At 46.6% G+C, this 19,080-nt stretch overlaps 1 protein-coding gene across 2 annotated transcripts in view; it reads left to right on the top strand.

Moving 5' to 3' along the window:
• Positions 1–19,080, top strand: part of LOC149332907 (delta(14)-sterol reductase TM7SF2-like) — a 46,713-nt gene that overhangs the window by 23,315 nt on the left and 4,318 nt on the right. For both annotated transcript variants that reach the window (XM_089558452.1, XM_089558453.1), the window contains exons 8-12: positions 6,438–6,632; positions 10,106–10,209; positions 12,445–12,564; positions 15,541–15,712; positions 18,609–18,695. In XM_089558452.1, the coding sequence (XP_089414578.1) occupies positions 6,438–6,632; positions 10,106–10,209; positions 12,445–12,564; positions 15,541–15,712; positions 18,609–18,695 (678 nt within the window). The remainder of the gene's footprint in view (positions 1–6,437; positions 6,633–10,105; positions 10,210–12,444; positions 12,565–15,540; positions 15,713–18,608; positions 18,696–19,080) is intronic.

The raw sequence follows: 19,080 nt of genomic DNA, 5'->3' as shown, positions 1-19,080 counted from the left end.
CTCAATCCAAGATGGCGCCTGTTGTGCCGGCGAAAAGCCGATAAGATGGCAGATTTTGGCCTGCAGGCGACTGAAATTAGTCCGAAAAATCGAACTTTCGGACTTTTAAAGTCCGAAATATCCGTCGCGAATATGTATGCGCTTCTATGGGGTGACTGACGGTGCCTCACTGAAGTCCGAAATATCCTACAAGTCCGAATTATTGGAGTCCGAATTACCCGTCGGCTACTGTACACACTTTTCTTCTCATTTCTGAAGCGACAACTTCAAAACTCTATAACTCAAGTTCTATGCTAGCTAGGATGATAATTTTACCCTTATTACATTCCTTGGTGTCAAGAGAAAATAATGGCATGCATTTCAGCAAGTTTCCTGCAGCAAATTTTCTGCAAAACTTTTCCCAAGATACTTGCATAAAAATTGCACAAGTGCTCAAGGAGTTGTTTTACATGAAATTAAATGAAATATCTAGAATCAGCACACAAAATTATATGTGGCCTGAAAATTTCATAACTGTGACTTAATTAAAAAAAATTTTTTTACAAGACCAGGGTCTCCCCTTAAGTTCTATGATAGCCAGGAAAACAATTTTACCCTTATTGCATTCATTGGACATTCGAGCAAGTTTCCCGCAAGAAATTTTTTTCAAAGCTTGTCGCAAAATACATGCATAAAAATTAGATGAGTGCTCAAGGAATTGTTTTATATGAAATTAAATGAGATACATGTATTTAGAATCGCCACACAAAAGTACATATGCCCTGAAGATTTCTTAACTGTGCCTTCATAAATAATTTTTTTTTTTTTTTTTCAAGATCAGGCTCCCCCCTTAAGGGGACACTGAGGACAACTCTACCCAGTCATTGTTCCCAGTGGAAACTGATTCTCCGACTCTTCCATTGTGGGTTGCACATCTAATGCCCACATTCGTGGCACTTGTTCAGTCACAGCTCTTCTAGCGTAAGCTCCGCCACCCACTATATGATGCGCAGGAAAAACCACTTGCGGAAGTTTGCATGCGGAAGGGTCGAGATGTCGGCAGGACCAGTGGTCGTGATAAAAAAAAGTTGCCTGTGCATGGTACATTGTAATCCACGCACCTTTGACGTGTGCGTAGCACCAGGCTTGGTGACAATAGCAGCCTCCCCATTGTTAGGCCAAAAAATAGCCTCGCCGCGGCCGTCTGAACCCAGCTTTGCGCCGCTCTCGGACACCGCCTAGTGCATCACTGGTCATCTCTTTTATGCGAAGCATACTACTTTAGCTACCACTTCAGCCCTTCACCGTGGTTGTGCGCCTCCAAATCACGTGATACATGACGTCACACCACGTGACACGATGACGTCACGGCAGTGGAGAAACGGGGGCCCACCTCGCGCCGTCGCTGTGGTTGTGCGCCTCCAAATCACGTGATACATGACGTCCACACCACGTGACACGATGACGTTACGACAGTGGAGAAACGGGGGCCCACCTCGCGCCGTCGCTGTGGTTGTGCGCCTCCAAATCACGTGATACATGACGTCACACCACGTGACACGATGACGTCACAACAGTGGAGAAACAGGGGCCCACCTCGCGCCGTCGCTGTGGTTGTGCGCCTCCAAATTACGTGATACATGACGTCACACCACGTGACACGATGATGTCACAACAGTGGAGAAACGGGGGCCCACCTCGCGCCGTCGCTGTGGTTGTGTGCCTCCAAATTACGCGACACGATGATGCTTCGCATTCTCCAGGCTTAAGCAAGTTAAGCCTCAGCCATTTTTTTCTTTTCCGATGCCTATGGGCATTCCCCTCGCTTATGCCTGCGTTGTTAATTACTCCGGTGCGCCAAAACTGCATGCTCGTCGGACTCTTCGTTTTATTTTGTTGCTCATTTTGCAAAGCAGAGTAAAGTTGCATGCTGTTGTGCCGGCTAATCAAGTAGTACATGTTTCTGTGCAAGCCATTTTTCTTTTTTTTTTTATGGTGCTCAGTCAGTCTAGGTTTGTTCATTGCAGTGTTGAAACCATACACTCTTTTTTTTAAAAAAAATAACGGCAACTGCATTTGCCCATTTATGTTTCTGTGAAATTTTTTTTTAATACTGAACAGATATTTGATGATCAGTTCGTATTTGAAAATTTCACTATTCACGCACCTCTAGCTGAAACCCCAAGTTCAGGTTCCGACATGCGTGGAAGTCACGCAGGCACCAAGAATAGAGAGTTTTAGTATTGCGGGCTTTGCGTAATTGCGTGCATAGCGGAATAGCGGGTCCAGAATGCGCATGCGGAGAACGCTAACGGGGAAATAGCGTTAGCGTACGCACGCAATTTTCACAATTTAGCGTTGCGGCAGTTGCGGTTTTTGTGCCCTTAGCGTTGAAACATGGCGGCGTCCTTTCAAGCGACAGCCGCCCCGCTTCAGCCGATTCAGCAGCTCTTGCGATTCCGGTCGGCATGTTTACCGGCAACTGCTGGTGTTTTTGCTTTTCGCTATGACTTACCTTGCTTCGATGATAAAGTTTAAGCTGCAATTCAGCCCAGTTTTTGAGATACGCTCTCGATTCTGGAGCGCGCAAGCCTAATGGAACCTCAAGCTGCACTGCTACCGTCTGCAACGGCCCGAAACGCAGCCGAAACCTAGCAAAAACGTCTGGAAGTAGACAAAAATGGATTTGGAGGTTTTTCGCGGTGTTTTATGGACTTGAATTATGTAAAGAGAGTTTGTATTAAATTTTCCTCAAGTTTTTGAACATTAGACGACGTCATGTGATGGCAAATTTTCTTGCTCCAACGGCTTGTAGTTAACATTGCCTTTACTAGATGGCGCCACTATTTTACGTTTTCATTTCATTTTATTTCAATTTCAGGGTCATTTTGCAGACGTAAATGAACGCTGCACTGATAATTCGTTTAAAAAACTCGGAAATATTATACTTTGGCAAGTTAGCGGCAATGTCAACCATTTTTGGAAGGACCGTTGGCATCCATGTCAAGCAGGTGGCGTTTAGCGTTTTCAAAGCGCTATACTAAAACTCTCTGAGGGGGTACGTTGCTTGCGGCACGCTAACGTAATTTCCCTTAGGTGCGCTATCACGCTAACGCTATACTAAAACTCTCTAATGTCGTACGCCATCTTCGCATTGGACACACACAAACACACACACAGTGCCACACGGCTCTTGTACCCTCGAAAGAGGACAGACCCCCCGTGCGAAGCACTGTGGAGATGAGCTCAAGCCAGTGAAACACATCCCGTTCTCACATGCAAAGCAGCAGTTTTACTTCTGACAGGTTCCCATTCAGCCTAGCTTACTTTTGAGGAGAAAATGCAGATGTCGATCCTTCAGGTGTCTCCGGGTCTCTAGAAGAAAGAAATGCTTTGAATAACTTTTGTTGCGAACGCAACACTCCGACAGCCAGAGCGAGACCTCGGGTGGCCGCCGTAGCTACGCTGACCTTGTTTCAATTGGCCGAATTGGTCGTGACATCACAGTGCGTGAATTCCAAACGGGGCCAATTGTACTTTGGCTAGTAACCATGCAACCAATTGAAGGGATCGTATAGTGATGCTCCAAGCAAGTGGGAGTCATCATCATCATCATCAGCCTGACTACACCCACTGCAGGGCAAAGGACTCTCCCATGTCTCTCCAATTAACCCTGTCCTTTGTCAGTTGCCACCACTGTATCCCCGCAAGCTTCTTAATCTCATCCGCTCACCTAACTTTCTGCCGACCCCTGCTACGCTTGCCTTCTCTTGGAATCCACTCCGTTACCCTTAAGGGGGGACACTGGTCTTAGACCTATTTTCCTTATTTTTAGTCCAATCCTAATGAAACTGTACCACCTTGCTCAGTTTTTTATGCTGATTTCAGCAATGAAATTACCTTTCTCATAAATTAGTCGGTTCCCAAGATAATTAATTTTAATTAATCATTCATTAGTACCTCAGTGCAAAAAAAACTGCTCAATAAAGAATCATTTTTAATCCATGGCTACATAGTATGGTGACTAAAAAGTGTAATAATCAAAACCATTTTTCCAATTTACCCTCATTAGTAATTTTACAGCACTTGGAATGTCAATGTTCAAAGTGTGAATGTAATGCATCGATAAACTTTGCAAAGTTATAAAATTTTGAAGTGCGATTGAACAAATCTGCTTCGATTATTGCACACACTGTGCCTTCAGCTTCCCTTAGCAAACAATATGACATCTCTGTCTGTCCTAGATGTTGAGATATCGACATACTAAGACAGCCAGGTGTCCAGAATTTTCATGCCATTAAATTGTCTGCTCCTGCACAAATTCAGCTCACACGATGATCTGAATTGGATATTAAGGTCAAAATGCTGATTTCTTGAAGGAAAAAATTGGTACAGTTGGAAAATAATAGTTCGAGATTCCGCAAATATCACTTTTTGAAAACCGATTTTTTGGTCATTTTTTGGTCTCAAAGACCAGTGTCCCCCCTTAAGGACTAGCGGTTATCTTGCCTTCGCATTACATGCCCTGCCCAAGCCCATTAAGTTAATTGCTTAATTAACCTTTCTAGTCAGACCAGATAAATAAATAAAACCGAGTCGGAAATTGGTCGAGTTGGGGAATCGAACCAGGGTCTCCAGAGTGCGAGACGGGCACGCTAACCACTCCGCCGTGCCAGCTCGATGGTTTGGAATGAACAAAGGCGCGTCTAGTGAATACGGTGTCTTCGTTCACTGCCATCTTCCTTCCTTCCTGTTACCGCGAGGCTCAGGTGTCCACTGAGGTATGGGAGACAGATACATTTCCTTTCCTCAAAAATCAATTTACCGGGGCGATTGCGTCCTGTGGACTCCCACTCTTGGAGGCGAAACTTAAGGGGGGACACTGGTCTTGAAAAGAAAATTTTATTAATTTAGTCACAGTTATGAAATTTTCAGGGCACATGTATGTTTGTGTGCTGATTCTAGATATGTCATTTAATTTCATGTAAAACAATTCCTTGAGCACTTATGCACTTTTTATGCAAGTATTTTGCGGAGAGTTTTGACTGTCTTTCTGCCTATCATAGAACTTAAGTTATAGAGTTTTGAAGTTGTCGCTTCAGAAATGAGAAGGAAAGTGTGTATTCCTGTTTCTGAAGTGGCAGCTTCAGTACCCTATTACTCAAGTTCTATGAGAGCCAGGATGATAATTTCACCCTTATTGTATTCCTTGGTGTCAGGAGAACCCAATGGCATACATTTCAGCGAGTTTCCCGCAGCAAATTTTCTTCAAAACTCTCCGCAAAATACTAGCATAAAAAGTTCATAAGTGCTCCAGGAATTGTTTTACATGAAATTAAATGACATATTTAGAATCAGCGCACAAAAATACATATTCCCTGAAGATTTTGTAACTGTAACTTCATTAATAAAAATTTTTTTTCAAGACCAGTGTCCCCCCTTAATATCTTGACCACGCATCAGTGACACAAGCAGCAGCACCGCGCTCAAGGCTTTCGCCTCACCGCACTTTAGGTCAGCAAAGTGCCCCCCCCCCCCCCCTGAACTTTCTGGAAACTTTCTCCTTTACCACAACAAGCAGGCATTTTTAGCCCTGTGTTTGGCAGGTGCTAGCCACTTATGCACCACTGCAACATTCTGACGCATAAAAAGTATGAGCACTGCTGCCTAAGCTGTGAGAAATGAAGTAAATACAGTAGACTCCCTCTAAGACCAACTCCAAGGGACCATGAAGACTGTTCATCTTATCATAAGTTCATCTAATTAGGAGTTCTTCTTAAAATGATGTTCGAGCATGCAGTGTGTGTCCAAATACTTCGTATATGTGAACAAAGCCATGAAATAGTCTTTTAGGAAAAAAATAATTGTAATATAAGCATTTATTGCACTACTAGTGCAGTGCATCAGGCACTGTTGAGTGTTGCCCGGTCTGTTATTTTTTTTTTTGTGTCTGTCGAGAAAATCGTCTGTTTGCTACAAGCGTAGGCATATCACTTAACCTTCCAAGATATCCTTCAGTGCCCTCACAGGGGAGGAGCAGCGACAGTTCTGCTTTCACAGAATCGCCCTTTCAACGGAGACGTGGTTAGGTCTCTGTGCCTCCCCGCGTCGCATGGATCGTCGGCGGTGCAAAAAAGCTTTCAATTTTTTTAGCTTTTTTTTCTTTCCTTCCGCTGAAATACTGCTCGAATGGTCGAGTTAAAGCTGCATGGCTTGGGCACGGCTGGTCGTGAAAGTTCATCTTAACCAATTAGCACGTGTGCAGTGTACATCTTAAGCAGATTTTTTTTTTGCATTGACTCTATGGGAAACCAAACAAATGACCACCACTGTTCATCTTAACCAAGGGTTCATCTTAAGCGAGTTCGTCTTGACGGGAGTCTACTGTACAAAAGTGCTGTCTATGTCTGGGGCCCTGCTCTGCTTGCTAAGCTGTCTTCATCTTTCTCTCTGCGCAGGCTGGGTCAACTTGCTGGGCACCGTGGCGTTGTTTGGGGCGTTGACCTACTACAGCTTTCCCGTGGTACTCCCGTACCGGTACTTCCTGCCTCTGCTGGTGACCACGGTGGTGTTCGCCCCGGTGCTCTCCCTCTTGCTCTACATCAAGGGGTACTTTGGACCCTGGCACCACCGCTTCCCTCCTGGCAACACGGGTGAGTCTGTGTCGTCTCGCACCACCGTTTCCTCAAACCCGACGCCTAGAGGACCGTAAGAGGACCGTGATGGGGGTTTCTACCGAACGGTCGGGATTGTGTGCCGTCAACTCATTATGGCTCAGGGGGCAGCTTTCTAGCTTCCGTAGAAATCGTCACGTGGCTGTGAAGTTCATTCACCCTGAGACTATTGGGAAAAAAAAGAACTAGTTCTGTAATGCACATCTAGTCCCTAAGGGAATTTAACTTTTTCTGTTTTTAAAATTCCCGTGACCTTCAATGGGAGACACAGCTCTTTGTGGGTGAAAAAAAATCAGATTTTTTTGTCTCTTCGTCTTCGCAATCCTGAGGTCTTTCTGCAGCTGTCTACAAATTTTTGTTTAAAAAAAAAAACTAGTTCATGTGCATTATAGTGTTCCAAAGACTTGAATCTGCAACCGTGACCTTTTAAATTGAGATCACATTGCACCGAGCTTTGGTCACTCGCAGTTCGAAAAATACGCGCTCCTTCGGCGCCATTTTGGCTTCGTTTGAAAGGTCGCGGTTGAGGCTATCCTTGTGTGTTGGTTGGCGACTGTGAGCAAGCCCTGGGAAGCGGTAAACAAGGGAACAAAACTGCGCGAAGCACGCGCTGCTGTCGATCTCCCAAAAATCACGCGACGAAATGGCCACTTTTGGTTGGCTGGCGGTGTCAACTCTCCCCATGGCCAGAGCCGCCGCGCCTGACACACTAGCGTGTGGGAGTGAATGAGGGAGAAGGCATGTCGAGGCATCAGCAGAGCCTCATTCATTACCAGACTCGATTGAATTAATTTGTCTCACATCACTCTACCATTCCTGTTGGTGTCCGCAATCGCTGTATCATCCAAGAAAGTGTGTAATTAAGCAAACAAGGGAAGGGGATGAGGGGCTCGTTATAAATATGACAGAAGCCAACAGCCACAGAAACCAAGGGGCACAGGGGATTTTTTTTTAATTAATTTATTTATTTTGTGGTGTTGATCAGTTTAGAATATTACTGAATGTATTATCGCTTAAAGCTAACTGGTTAGAAAAGCAGTAGAAAAAACAACCACATGCTGCCGGTGGGATCCGAACCCACGACCTCCGAGTTACGCGTCCGGTGCTCTACCTCTGAGCTATGGCGACGGCTGTCAAACCTTCTGCTTTCGGGGGTATTTATGTTTACAAGTAACCTAACCTTGGGAGTGTTCATCAGCGCCACCGACGTTCATAAAAGTTTTCAAGACCCTCATCCCCCCTTAACAGTCCTTGGCATGACTATTGTGGTTAAAGGTTGCGTTTGAGCATGCGTGGCCAGGTGTATAAGTATGCGTTCCCAAGAAGAAAAAAAACAGTTGTTAGTGCGCTTGTGTGTGTCTCTGTAGCTTTTCTTTGTGGTTCGTCCCGTGGTTACGCAACCTGCACCTTCACAACATTGCATGTGAAGTTGTATGGTGCCATGTTGAGGCTGTATGTGAAGGAAAGATACCGTATTTTCCGGTGTATAAGACGCACCCGCCATATATGCAGGCTGTCATTGAAAAAGTTGGTATATAAGACGCACCCGTGTATAAGACGCACCCGAATTTAACCGGTTAGGCTAGTGAGAATTAAACACGCTTGCGCGACCATCACGAAATTCACTGTACCTGTGACAAATTCTTAAGCAACGCTAAGTGATCGAAAATGGCAACACTCACGCTATACCCGCCCACGTTTTAGAAAAAAGAAAAAACGAAAGTGCTCTGCATTATGTCCATAACATTTTATTTCTACTTAAAACCTATGAAGTCTTCATCTTCGTATACGCTATCAAAAAGTTCGCCCATTTCTGGCAGCAACGCAGCTGAAACATTTTCTTCGTACTACGTGCACGGAGCAAAGTTGCAAAGGGTGGCTAAAAAAGAACACCGGCTTGTATTGACTAGTCTTGACAATGACAAGAAGCACGATTTGGGGCCTCCGAAACGGTTGCATGTTTCTGATCCCGGAAGTCGTCATCCCAGCTGTTTCATGATAAAGTTCACCTAAGAAAAGCTGCGCACGGTGGTCGGGCCCCGTATTGAAGTATTAACCGCGTTACTGCCGCGTCATTGGTAGTGATATTTTTTTGATGAAAAAAAGCTTGGAACATAAACCTGAGTAACTTCTGAACTCGCAAAAAAAAAAACGCGAAAAATTAGCGTATAAGACGCACCCTTGTATGACGCACCAGTAAGATTTGTGAAAAAAAGCCGTGTCTTATACACCGGAAAATATGGTACATAAAATTTCCTCTGCCCGGGCCACTAAGTTGGCTGCTTGTGACGCTGCACTGCAGTACCATGTTTGATTAGTTTTTCACGGGGCTGAACCAATTCCCAGGCATTCCTCGAGATCATGCACAGAAGAATTTGTGACGTACACATGCCAGCCTCGCTGGCTGGATCCCTCTTGTTGCCTCTCAGTAACTCCACTGCCAGAAGAACCCGGCAGAGCATATCAGACTGCGCAATGTAATGAAAACATTCACTCTTTCTTTGTCTCCCTCTCTATTCCGCCGCGGTGGCTCAGTGGTTATGGTGCTCGGCTGCTGACCCGAAAGACGCGGGTTCAATCCCGGCCGCGGTGGTTGAATTTCTTTGGAGGAGAAATTCTAGAGGCCCGTGTACTGTGCGATGTCGGTGCACGTTAAAGAACCCCAGGTGGCCGAAATTTCCGGAGCCCTCCACTACGGCGTCTCTCATAGCTTTAGTCGCTTTGGGACGTTAAGGGGGGACCATGGTCTTGAAAAAAAAATTTATTAATCTAGATATAGTAATGAAATTTTCAGGCCACATGTATTTTTGTGTGCTGATTTTAGATATGTCATTTAATTTTGTGTAAAACAATTCCTTGAGCACTTATGCAATTTTTATGCAAGTCTTTTGGAGAGAGCATATAAGAAAATTTGCTGCAGGAAACTCGCTGAAATGCATGCCATTGGGCTCTCTTGACACCAAGGAATGCAATAAGGGTAAAATTATCATCCTGGCTATCATAGAACTTGAGTTACAGGGTACTGAAGCTGCCACTTCACAAACAGGAATACACACTTTTCTTCTCATTTCTGAAGCGACAACTTCAAAACTCTATAACTCAAGTTCTATGATAGCCAGGATGATAATTTTACCCTTATTGTATTCCTTGGTGTCAAGAGAGCCCAATGGCATGCATTTCAGCGAGTTTCCTGCAGCAAATTTTCTGCAAAACTTCTCCCAAAATACCTGCATAAAAATTGCACAAGTGCTCAAGGAATTGTTTTACACGAAAATAAATGACATATCCAGAATCAGCGCACAAAACTACATGTGGCCTGGAAATTTCATAGCTGTGACTTCATTAATAAAATTTTTTTTTCAAAGACCAGGGTCCCCCCTTAAACCCCATAAACCATACCAAACCTTTGTCTCCCTATTTCTGAGCTGTGGCCGTTGCTCCTTCCCGTGCAGGCAACGTGCTGAATGACTACGTCAAGGGCCGTGAACTGTCCCCACGCATCGGCCAGACTTTCGACCTGGCTGCCCTGTGTTTCCGCTGCGGACTGCTCACCTGGGTCAGTCTTCCTTCTGATTGCTGCCGCTGCTTTGCAGAGAGCGGTGCCTCGAAGATGTGCATTTGTGTCATTCCTCCAGTGCATGAACACTAGTAGTAGTGTGTAATAAGGGAGTAATTACTCATTGGCATCCACCCGATCGCAGCCATACGGCTACAAAGGAAAGCTGTACAGCTTTCTCAGAAACTTCGTAGTTAAAGAAAAATTCGTCCTGGTCGGGGGTTCGAACCCGGGACCACTGCTTCACTGGAGCAGTCGCTCTACCAACTGAGCTAACCGGGACGGCAAGCTTATGGTAGGGCGAGAGCGAATTTTTTAACTACGAAGTTTCTGAGAAAGCTGTATAGCTTTCCTTTGTAGCCGTATGGCTGCGCTTGGGTGGATGTAATTATACTCCCTTATTACAAATTTACTCCACCTTGGGGGATTCCCCTAAAACATTTGACCAACACTGGTAGTGTGGTAACATTTTTGAATTTTGCAGTCTTTTGGCAAGTTGTCACAAACTGGACGTCACGATTGAATGAAGCTATCACTTGCAGATCCATGGGATACCGTCTTGCGTGGACTGTGGGACAAAAATTGCATTACTTTTAACTGCGCCTCGCTTCCATGTTGACCTGTGCATCATTGCTCAGTGTGGCTAGTGTTTGTCATTGTGGTGGTGTGGCATTCAGAAAGATGCATCGTTGTGTTCTCGTGCACACTAATGTGCTTTACGAGGAGTTCCGTGCATGGCTACAGTGATAAGGAAAAAAAAAAAAGAAAACAGTTGCAAGTGCGCATGCTAATCACTGTGTGCCACTGCCTCTGAAATGCATTCCTACTGATCACCCCCCCAAGCACCCGTTATTTTATCGAGGCTGTATTCTCCGTTGCTGTCGGCTGTTGCTACATATTGCTGCTTATAAGTCGACCTCCAAACTCCCAGCCCTCAACAACCCCCCCCCCCCAAAAAAATAAAAGAGTTGACTGCGAATACAAGTGGATGCCGCCCTGCAGCGCTGGGTAGCCAAAACTGGAAGATGCGAGTCTGCAGCATTTCCCGCAAAATGTCGTTGGGGTGTGCACGCAGCTCAAAGTAGTAGGTGCATTCATAAAGCCATCATTTGGGAACAAATGTAGATCAGAAGTGGCAAAATGGTGCACCTTCGACACTCCCCCCCCCTTTATTAGGCTCTATGCATACCGACAGAGAGACGGGCACCACTGTGGAACGTGTACTGCCCACAGCTTGACCAAAACTGCCTTAGACCCCCGAATAATACCCGTGCCACACGCGCAGGAGAAATGGCAGTAAATGCTTAAGGCCTTAAGTTTGTTAATGCCATTATTTTCGAAGTTGGTGCTACACGTCCACATTTAATGCCATTATCGAAAGTGACGATGACGATAACGCTTCCAAGGTAGTCAAAAGGTTCATCTGAATATAAACATTCCTAATGAGCGCAATATATCAGGAGTATTGTTCAAATGTAATGTAAAAACGATTTTCCAGAAACTACAGCTGTTCCTGCTTTACAAGTCGAAAAAGTAGCCATAAACTCGCATATCAGCACATAAGTCGAGAGTACCTGTCAATAAGGCTGCTTAAAATGGCACTCTTCGCATCGAAAATGCGGTATTGATGCCTTATCTGACTGAAAGTTAAGAATTAACCATTTCCTACTGGTTAGGAAGCTGTTACTAACAAAGCTGCATGTTTTTCTATGTGTGGAATGGGAACGAGAGTACACGTTGCACGGGCGAATGAGTTGCGGCGAACTCAGTAGGTCGCGAATGGCAGTGAGGCTGATGCCATTAAATTTATGCGTGTGGCACCGCACGAATGCCATTAAAACTTAAGGCAGTAAGCACTTAATGGCATTAAATCTGTCCGTGTGGCACGGGTATAAGTCTGCTCCAAATACAGTATACGTTGACCCCCTTATTTCGTATGTTCATTTTATTGTAAAAGGGGGGGGGGGGGAGCTGTACACGGCAAAATATGGTACCTCTTTCCCTTCCCACAAACTCTTCTGAACAGCGCGTACCCTCGTACCTACGGGGGCGTGCATGCAGTGTACGATAAATTTGGTTGTGTGGGCAGTGTTCACCTTTACATACATGAGCATTCATTATCTAGGCAGCCACAGAAGTGCCACCACAGAGTGTGTGGATGCAAAGGCAGTTTTCCCCTGCCATGCATGGAGCTGGAGTCCTGCCATGTGTGGATGTGTGTGTCCTTGGCTGCAGGTGGTCCTGCTGGGCTCGATGGCTTTTCAAGAGTACACCACCTGGGGCTGCTTAGACCACGGCTTTGCCACGAGTGCAGTCTGCCAGTTCCTCTACGTCTGCATGGTTTTCTTCGATGAGGTGAGTGGCAGCCTTCTCCTGTGTCCAGAGGGCGAGGGCTGCTTCAGGTTTTACCTCTCTCACTCATCATGTTTCGAGATTTCGTGGGGTCTGCTACCACCCTGAGGCCACAGCGCCATCTGTGGCTGCAACTGGGAAACAGCACACCTCGTGCTGAGACTGGTTGCGCCATCTACACCAGCTAATGCCCGTTACTTCGTCTTCCAGACGGGAGCGACCTTTTTAGCTCATCGGTAATGGGTGCGTGTGTGTAGCGTATGGTGTAACATAGCATGCACCTGCAGTCATGATAAATTCATGTTGCATGATGTCAGATAGGAAATGTAGTTTTATTTTATTTGTACTTATGCTTTTTTTTTTTACACTTGGACACTCCTAGTAGGGCCCAAAGAGATCGGTCAGTGATATCTGTGAGACAAGGTCAGAGTGCAATAGAGAACCACAAAAGCTGACTGGATTGTGGAAGTTGTTACTTCTGAACTACCCAGTTTAATCTGTCAGTCATATGTACTGATTTCATGGCAATGAAGTTTCTGCTTCAGCAAAAATTTTCGTAGGTCCCACGGAATTTCGTTGCAGTGGGTTTCGAATGTAATTGATTCCGAGTTTGTGAACTTGCAGTGCTACATTTCAAATTTTGGTCCTCACAAAAATCGACTCTGCGGCTAGCAAAAGAAGCATTTATAGCTGAGAAATTTGTATATGAAAATTTATACCCGCCACTCGATTCAAGTGACATCAAGACCAAGACGGACTTCTCGGCTACTGTTTTCAAGTGAATGGTAGTGAGAAATCTAGCTTCCAGGATCCAAGCACTGAAATCGCCTGAATGTAGTGCAGTTAGCTTGCGAAAACAACTGGTGGTTGGAGAATCTGCATTTCATTTTTAAACCTTTCCTGGCTGATAAAGCTTTGTTTAGTAAGAGAATATGTCTACTTAGGGCAGGTAGTGACCGCAGATCCGGATCATGAGAGGGAAATAACTAGAAGAATAAGAATGGGGCGGAGCGCATATGGCAGGTTCTCTCAGATCATGAATGGTAGCTTACCAATATCCCTGAAGAGAAAAGTATACAACAGCTGTATCCCGCCGGTACTCACCTATGGGGCAGAAACGTGGAGGCTAACAAAGAGGGTTCAGCTTAAGTTAAGAACAACGCAGCGAGCTATGGAAAGGAAAATGATAGGTGTAACGTTAAGAAATCGGAAGAGGGCGGAGTGGGTGAGGGAACAAACGCAGGTTAATGACATCTTAGTTGAAATCAAGAGGAAGAAATGGGCTTGGGCAGGGCATGTAATGCGAAGGCAAGATAACCGCTGGTCCTTAAGGGTCACGGAGTGGATTCCAAGAGAAAGCAAACGTAGCAGGGGACGGCAGAAAGTTAGGTGGGCGGATGAGATTAAGAAGTTTGCGGGGATACAGTGGCGGCAACTGACAAAGGAAAAGGTTAATTGGAGAGACATGAGAGAGGCCTTTGCCCTGCAGTGGGTGTAGTCAGGCTGATGATGATGATGATGAAAGCTTTGTTTTCAGTGAAAGTAGCCTTATTGTCATTGGGATGCAGTACGGTAGATTCCGGACATAAAGTATTGTCTATATTGAACAGTGAGAACATCCCCTAGAAAATCCTAAGCAAAAGTATAAACAGTAAAAGCTCGTTAATTCGAACCTCGAGGGACCGGGAAAAATGTTCGAATTAGCCGATGTTCGAATTATCGAATGGCCGCGAAAAAACTTGACAAGAACCATTTGCATTACGGTATATGTACCGTATTTACTCGTGTAACAACCCACTCGCATAGTGAACCCACCCACCCCTGATTTTTGCCAAGGAATTTGAAGAAAAAAAGAAAAAAAAAGCGTAAGGCGTTAATGCTTCCCTCCGTTTTGCACCGTCACAGTCCACGACGCATTTCTTGGCAGTGCGCCAAGGTGCTGCGCAGCGATAACATCAAGGTGCCTTTCGACGTTAGCTCTAGTGCAAGGCGGGAAGTGAACTTGGCTGAGTGCCAGCGCTTGTCCCGCTGCGCAAGGCTCGTTTTCAGTACGCTCGCCTTATCGAGCCATGGGCGACTGGGGCGTCTACTGCCACTCAGTCATTGGAACGCGCGATAGCAGCGAACGACTTTTGCAGCGAACCATGCTAAAAGCCGGCTGACCGCGTGCTTCCATTGGTGGCCCATCCTTCCGTTAGGGGGAATGATGGACGACACTGGCAAAGAAAAAAAAATGTTTTTCGCACGTAATCGGTAGCGCCCGTCCGAAGTCATAGCCTTTCATGGGCGTTGGCTGGGACTGCGCCGACAGAACTTATCTGTATTTCCGAATTAACAGGGCTCGAATTAACGAGTATTTAGTTTTCGGAGGTTGTGTGTTAAAGAGGGCAGGCAGCCGCCACCGTGGCCGCCAACCCCTCCCTACTGTCCGGCGCCGCCGCGCCGGTGATGGCGCCTATAGGCTTTACTCACTTTTCCACGGTTTTATCTGGTTCCATCTTCTGTACCCGTTTAGGACGTGCGCAGCATCTAGCTATGCAGTGGTGCTTCTTTCTTTTTTTTTTGGCCCACTTGCTGTGTGCCAAGCCGCCCAGACGCGGCGGCGCGAACTAGCGTAGTTCGAATTATCCGTAGCGGAACCGACTCGCTTTCGAATTAACGGGCTTTTTTGTACACAGATCTCTATGGAGCTTGGCCGGACCAAGTAGTGTAGTTTGAATTATCCTGAAATTCGAATTATCGAGGTTTGAATTAACGAGCTTTCACTGTAGCACTATTGTTTGCGTTTATTGTATTCAGCGGAACACTGTGTCAACCCGCACTGCACCGCTCTAAGTGGCGCTCAGTGACCCCACTCTTGTGTCAAATGCGCCAAACCAGATTAACCGTTCAGTCGGGGAAAACTGCTCCAAACTGCGCCAAACCAGATTAACTGTTCAGTCCTGACAAAAATGGGGAAAACTGCTCCAAACTGCGCAGGAGTACTTCCTGAGCTCCGCCTTTGTGACTGACGACGGACTCGGCTACGTGGCCGTGGCGGGTAACCTGGTCCTGATGCCCTTTGTGAGCGTCTTGCCAGCCAAGTTCCTGCTCGAGCACCGGCCCCCGACCCTGCCCTGGTTCTGCCTGGCCAGCATTGGACTGCTCTTCCGTGAGTGGGACTCGTGCTTTTGTGGGCTTACAGTCGTGTTTAGTATGACTTGCAACAACCGGGGTGAGAGCCTGGTGATGGTCTGAATTCGTGCACCTGACCTCTCGTCGAAAAGGCTTGGGAGGAGTTGCACCAAATAGGTCAGCGTTTGCCCCTACTTTGTTGCCCTTGTGTGCAGTTTTCTGTGGGGGCTGTTTTAGCGAGACAGCGTTAAAGGCCCCCCCATTCCCCAGCAAAACCGATGTCGGCGCTGTGAGTGAAAAGTCGTGATTATGGCTGTGGCAGGTGGTCCTCAGAGAGCAACCCAGGAGGCATGTGGGATTTTTCCAGATTCGAGGGCCAGTTTTCGGGCCACGGCCCATGCACGCAATGTGCGAAAAAAAAAAAATTTTTTAGGTAAAGACTTACCAATCTGGGAATGAGCGGCACTTATTCTGCGTTCAATCAGAGTCCGAGCTGATGCTGTGCTCTGGTGCACGCTCATCCCACAAGAAGTTGCGCAGCATGGTCCGCTGTCAACGTGTAGCCGTTGTTCCGCACTTCCATCACATAGCAGAGCAGCTCATCATCCAGTTCGTGGAACTTGCTTGTGTTGCTCAGTGCATCCATTTGGTTGCGCCACCATTGGACGCACTTCTCAGCCACGTCGAATTTCCTTCCCGCTGCAAGCTGGCTGTGTTGAGCGCAAACTCCCAGCCATGTAGGTCTTAGGGTGCTTGCCCATCGTGCTAAAATTGCAACGCTTGGCGGCAGCACACGAAAGCCACAACTACGATGAACTAGCACGCTACCACAACTCCCGTGCCTTTGACAGCCACAAAAAAACTGGAGCTGGTGAGGCTGGTGCCGATATTGATAGCGGAAGCTCGCGGAGGAGGAACAAGTTAATGATGAAGATGAGCCACGGCCTTGGGCGCCATCCGTGGGCGGCACCTGTGCGCGTGCGCGGCCTCCGCGATCAAGCGCACCGTTGCTTGTAGTTGGAGCTGATCGCGGAGGCCACGGCGCATGCATTTCAAAGGCCATTCCCGCGTGGGTCGTGGAAAGCTTGGGTGCGGCTCTTATACGGATACAACTGTCAGGCTGCTGATCAAAGCAAGGCATTCTCAGCAATAAGACAAGAGTTAATTTTATAAAAATGATTCAGAAGGCATAGAGAACACCTACAGTAGAATCTCGGTGATATGAATCTCAAGGACTCACGGAAAAATTTGTATCATCCAAAATTTCGTATCAAAACAAGCAAAATTCGTATACAGAAGCATGAAAAATGCATTCACGTAGATCTGTTTACGGCTCACGAGTTTTACTAACGGCTGTACAGCCACAGCTTGCTACTCGCGGTGAGTATAACATGATCGGCGATCGCGACGTTGGTGATTTGCGGGCAGCTCTTATTTCTTCAGCATGCAGTCACAGCTCACAGTTCGTATCATCTGCAGTGACGCGGAAGAGAGTTCGGAACTTCCGAAATCTCGCACATTGTTGTACTTAATGCATGCTGGCTGGGGAATTTTACTAATTTATGTCATCACAAAATTTGTATCAACTGTGTTGGTATCACCGAGATTCTACTGTGATCAGCTACGTATCAGTAACAAATGAAATGTTTGCTGCCATGTTGGACCAATCTATATGTACGCATCCACACAGGCATGCACAAATGAGCAGCAGCACCCGAAACATTGGTGCAAGCAGAACTTCAGGTTGTTTCACTAGTCATACTGCATTAGTTAGGTGTTCTTTTTCAATTATTTACGTTTTGATTGTGCCAAAGGGGTAGGGAGTTGTGCACGTGCGTTTGCGGTGCCCTGGATTTGATTCAGACAACACACTGACCGATCCAGAATGCGAAGTTCTGCTGGCAATCTAAGCACCTGTGACTGTCAGGTAACACGGTCAGAACTCGTAGGACCGCCCTTCATAGCAGCTGCTGAAAAAAGCTCACATTGTCGGCACTCTGCCCACTTGCTGGCCATTGAGTATTGTGCTGTAGAACTGCTGTTTTGCAGCTTGCATGACCGCATATGTTCTTCAGATTGTTTTCTCTGTCCCTGCAGTGTCTGTTCTGGGTGTTGTTACATTGTGAGTGTTGGTGTTTTTTCTTAGCACCCATAACAGCAGTGGATGTAGCGATTCTCATTTGCCTTTCCTGCGTGGACTGTGTATCTTTATGGTGTTGCGAGCTACAGGCTGGGAAATGGGTCTTTATTAAAAGATTTTGACCCGAAAGAAAAGAGGGCCCCAGGCCCGTGGAAGGTACAGGCTGGCTCCCCGAGCAGCTGCTCTCTTCCGCTGCTGGAGGACGGCTCCCCTCGTTGACTCCTGTGCGTTCCCTGCCGCTCCCTCGAACGCCGTGCCCACGTGATCAAGCTGCGCGTTCTCGGGAGGAAGCGTCTCTGGGCGCTGGCGGTCGCGTTCTCGAACGCCGTGTCCACTCGTTCGCGTCCCTGGGCATTTACGTTCGCATTTTCAGACGCCGAACATGAGCCCTGCGTCCGTGACGAGGCCGGCACCCTGCGATGCCGAGTAAAGGTCCGAGCGCTCGCGGCACAAACAGTTTCCGGATCTCTGGCCCACAGGCCAGCATTGTCTTGCAACCCAACACTGGCTGTGTTCTGTGGATAAGGAATAACAGAAGATGTCCGCAGGCATTGCTGTGTGGAGTAAACAGTTGGGCAAGTTTGTATTTGTTCATGAAGTGTTTGTTTACAGTAAGAAGACTAGAAAAGAGGAGACTGCAGAACAGTTGTCTTGTTTTCTATTTTGTTTTTTGTGCACTGTTGATACAGTCTTGGGCTCTTGTGTCTTCCATTGGATCCTCAAGCTGTGCACCCCGTAAACATCCTTTCTCATCTTTCTGACTTGTCTCTCTCTCTCTCTTCCTCGCGGACAGTGATTGGCCTGGCAGGGATGCACTTTGCCCACAAGCGGAAGTACCAGCTCAGGCGCAACTGGCCCGACCCAACCTCTCGGGGTCCAGGTGAGCGTTCACCATTGGCCCTTTGCCCAACCTTACCACCCTGCTGGAACATGAGACATGCCCGCTGTGTCCTCTAGAACCCACTTTTTTTTTCCTACATGCGTCAAGCAAGCCATTTCTTCCCCTCGCAAAAAAATCTGTCTAAACTTTTTTTCCCCTGCTTAAATGAACCCTCTCCCAGATTGAGGTCAACGTTTCTGGAAAAAAAAAAAACAGGTTCATTGCACGAGTAAGTGCGGTATTTATTGCTGGGGAATTTTGAGTTGAAACGGCTTATTTTTTTCCCGTGCCGCTTGGCTCAAACTCGTGTCTGTTGTAGGTCTGGAGAAATGTGGACTCTTTTAAGATTGCGCGCTGGAAGTGGATGGCAGTGTGGTCTCACGTC

Source organism: Amblyomma mixtum, chromosome 8 (assembly GCF_055824585.1).
Source record: "Amblyomma mixtum isolate Tamu chromosome 8, ASM5582458v1, whole genome shotgun sequence".
Taxonomy (NCBI): domain Eukaryota; kingdom Metazoa; phylum Arthropoda; class Arachnida; order Ixodida; family Ixodidae; genus Amblyomma; species Amblyomma mixtum.
The sequence above is the reverse complement of the archived record's forward strand: the minus strand, read 5'-3'. Positions and strand labels throughout refer to the sequence as shown.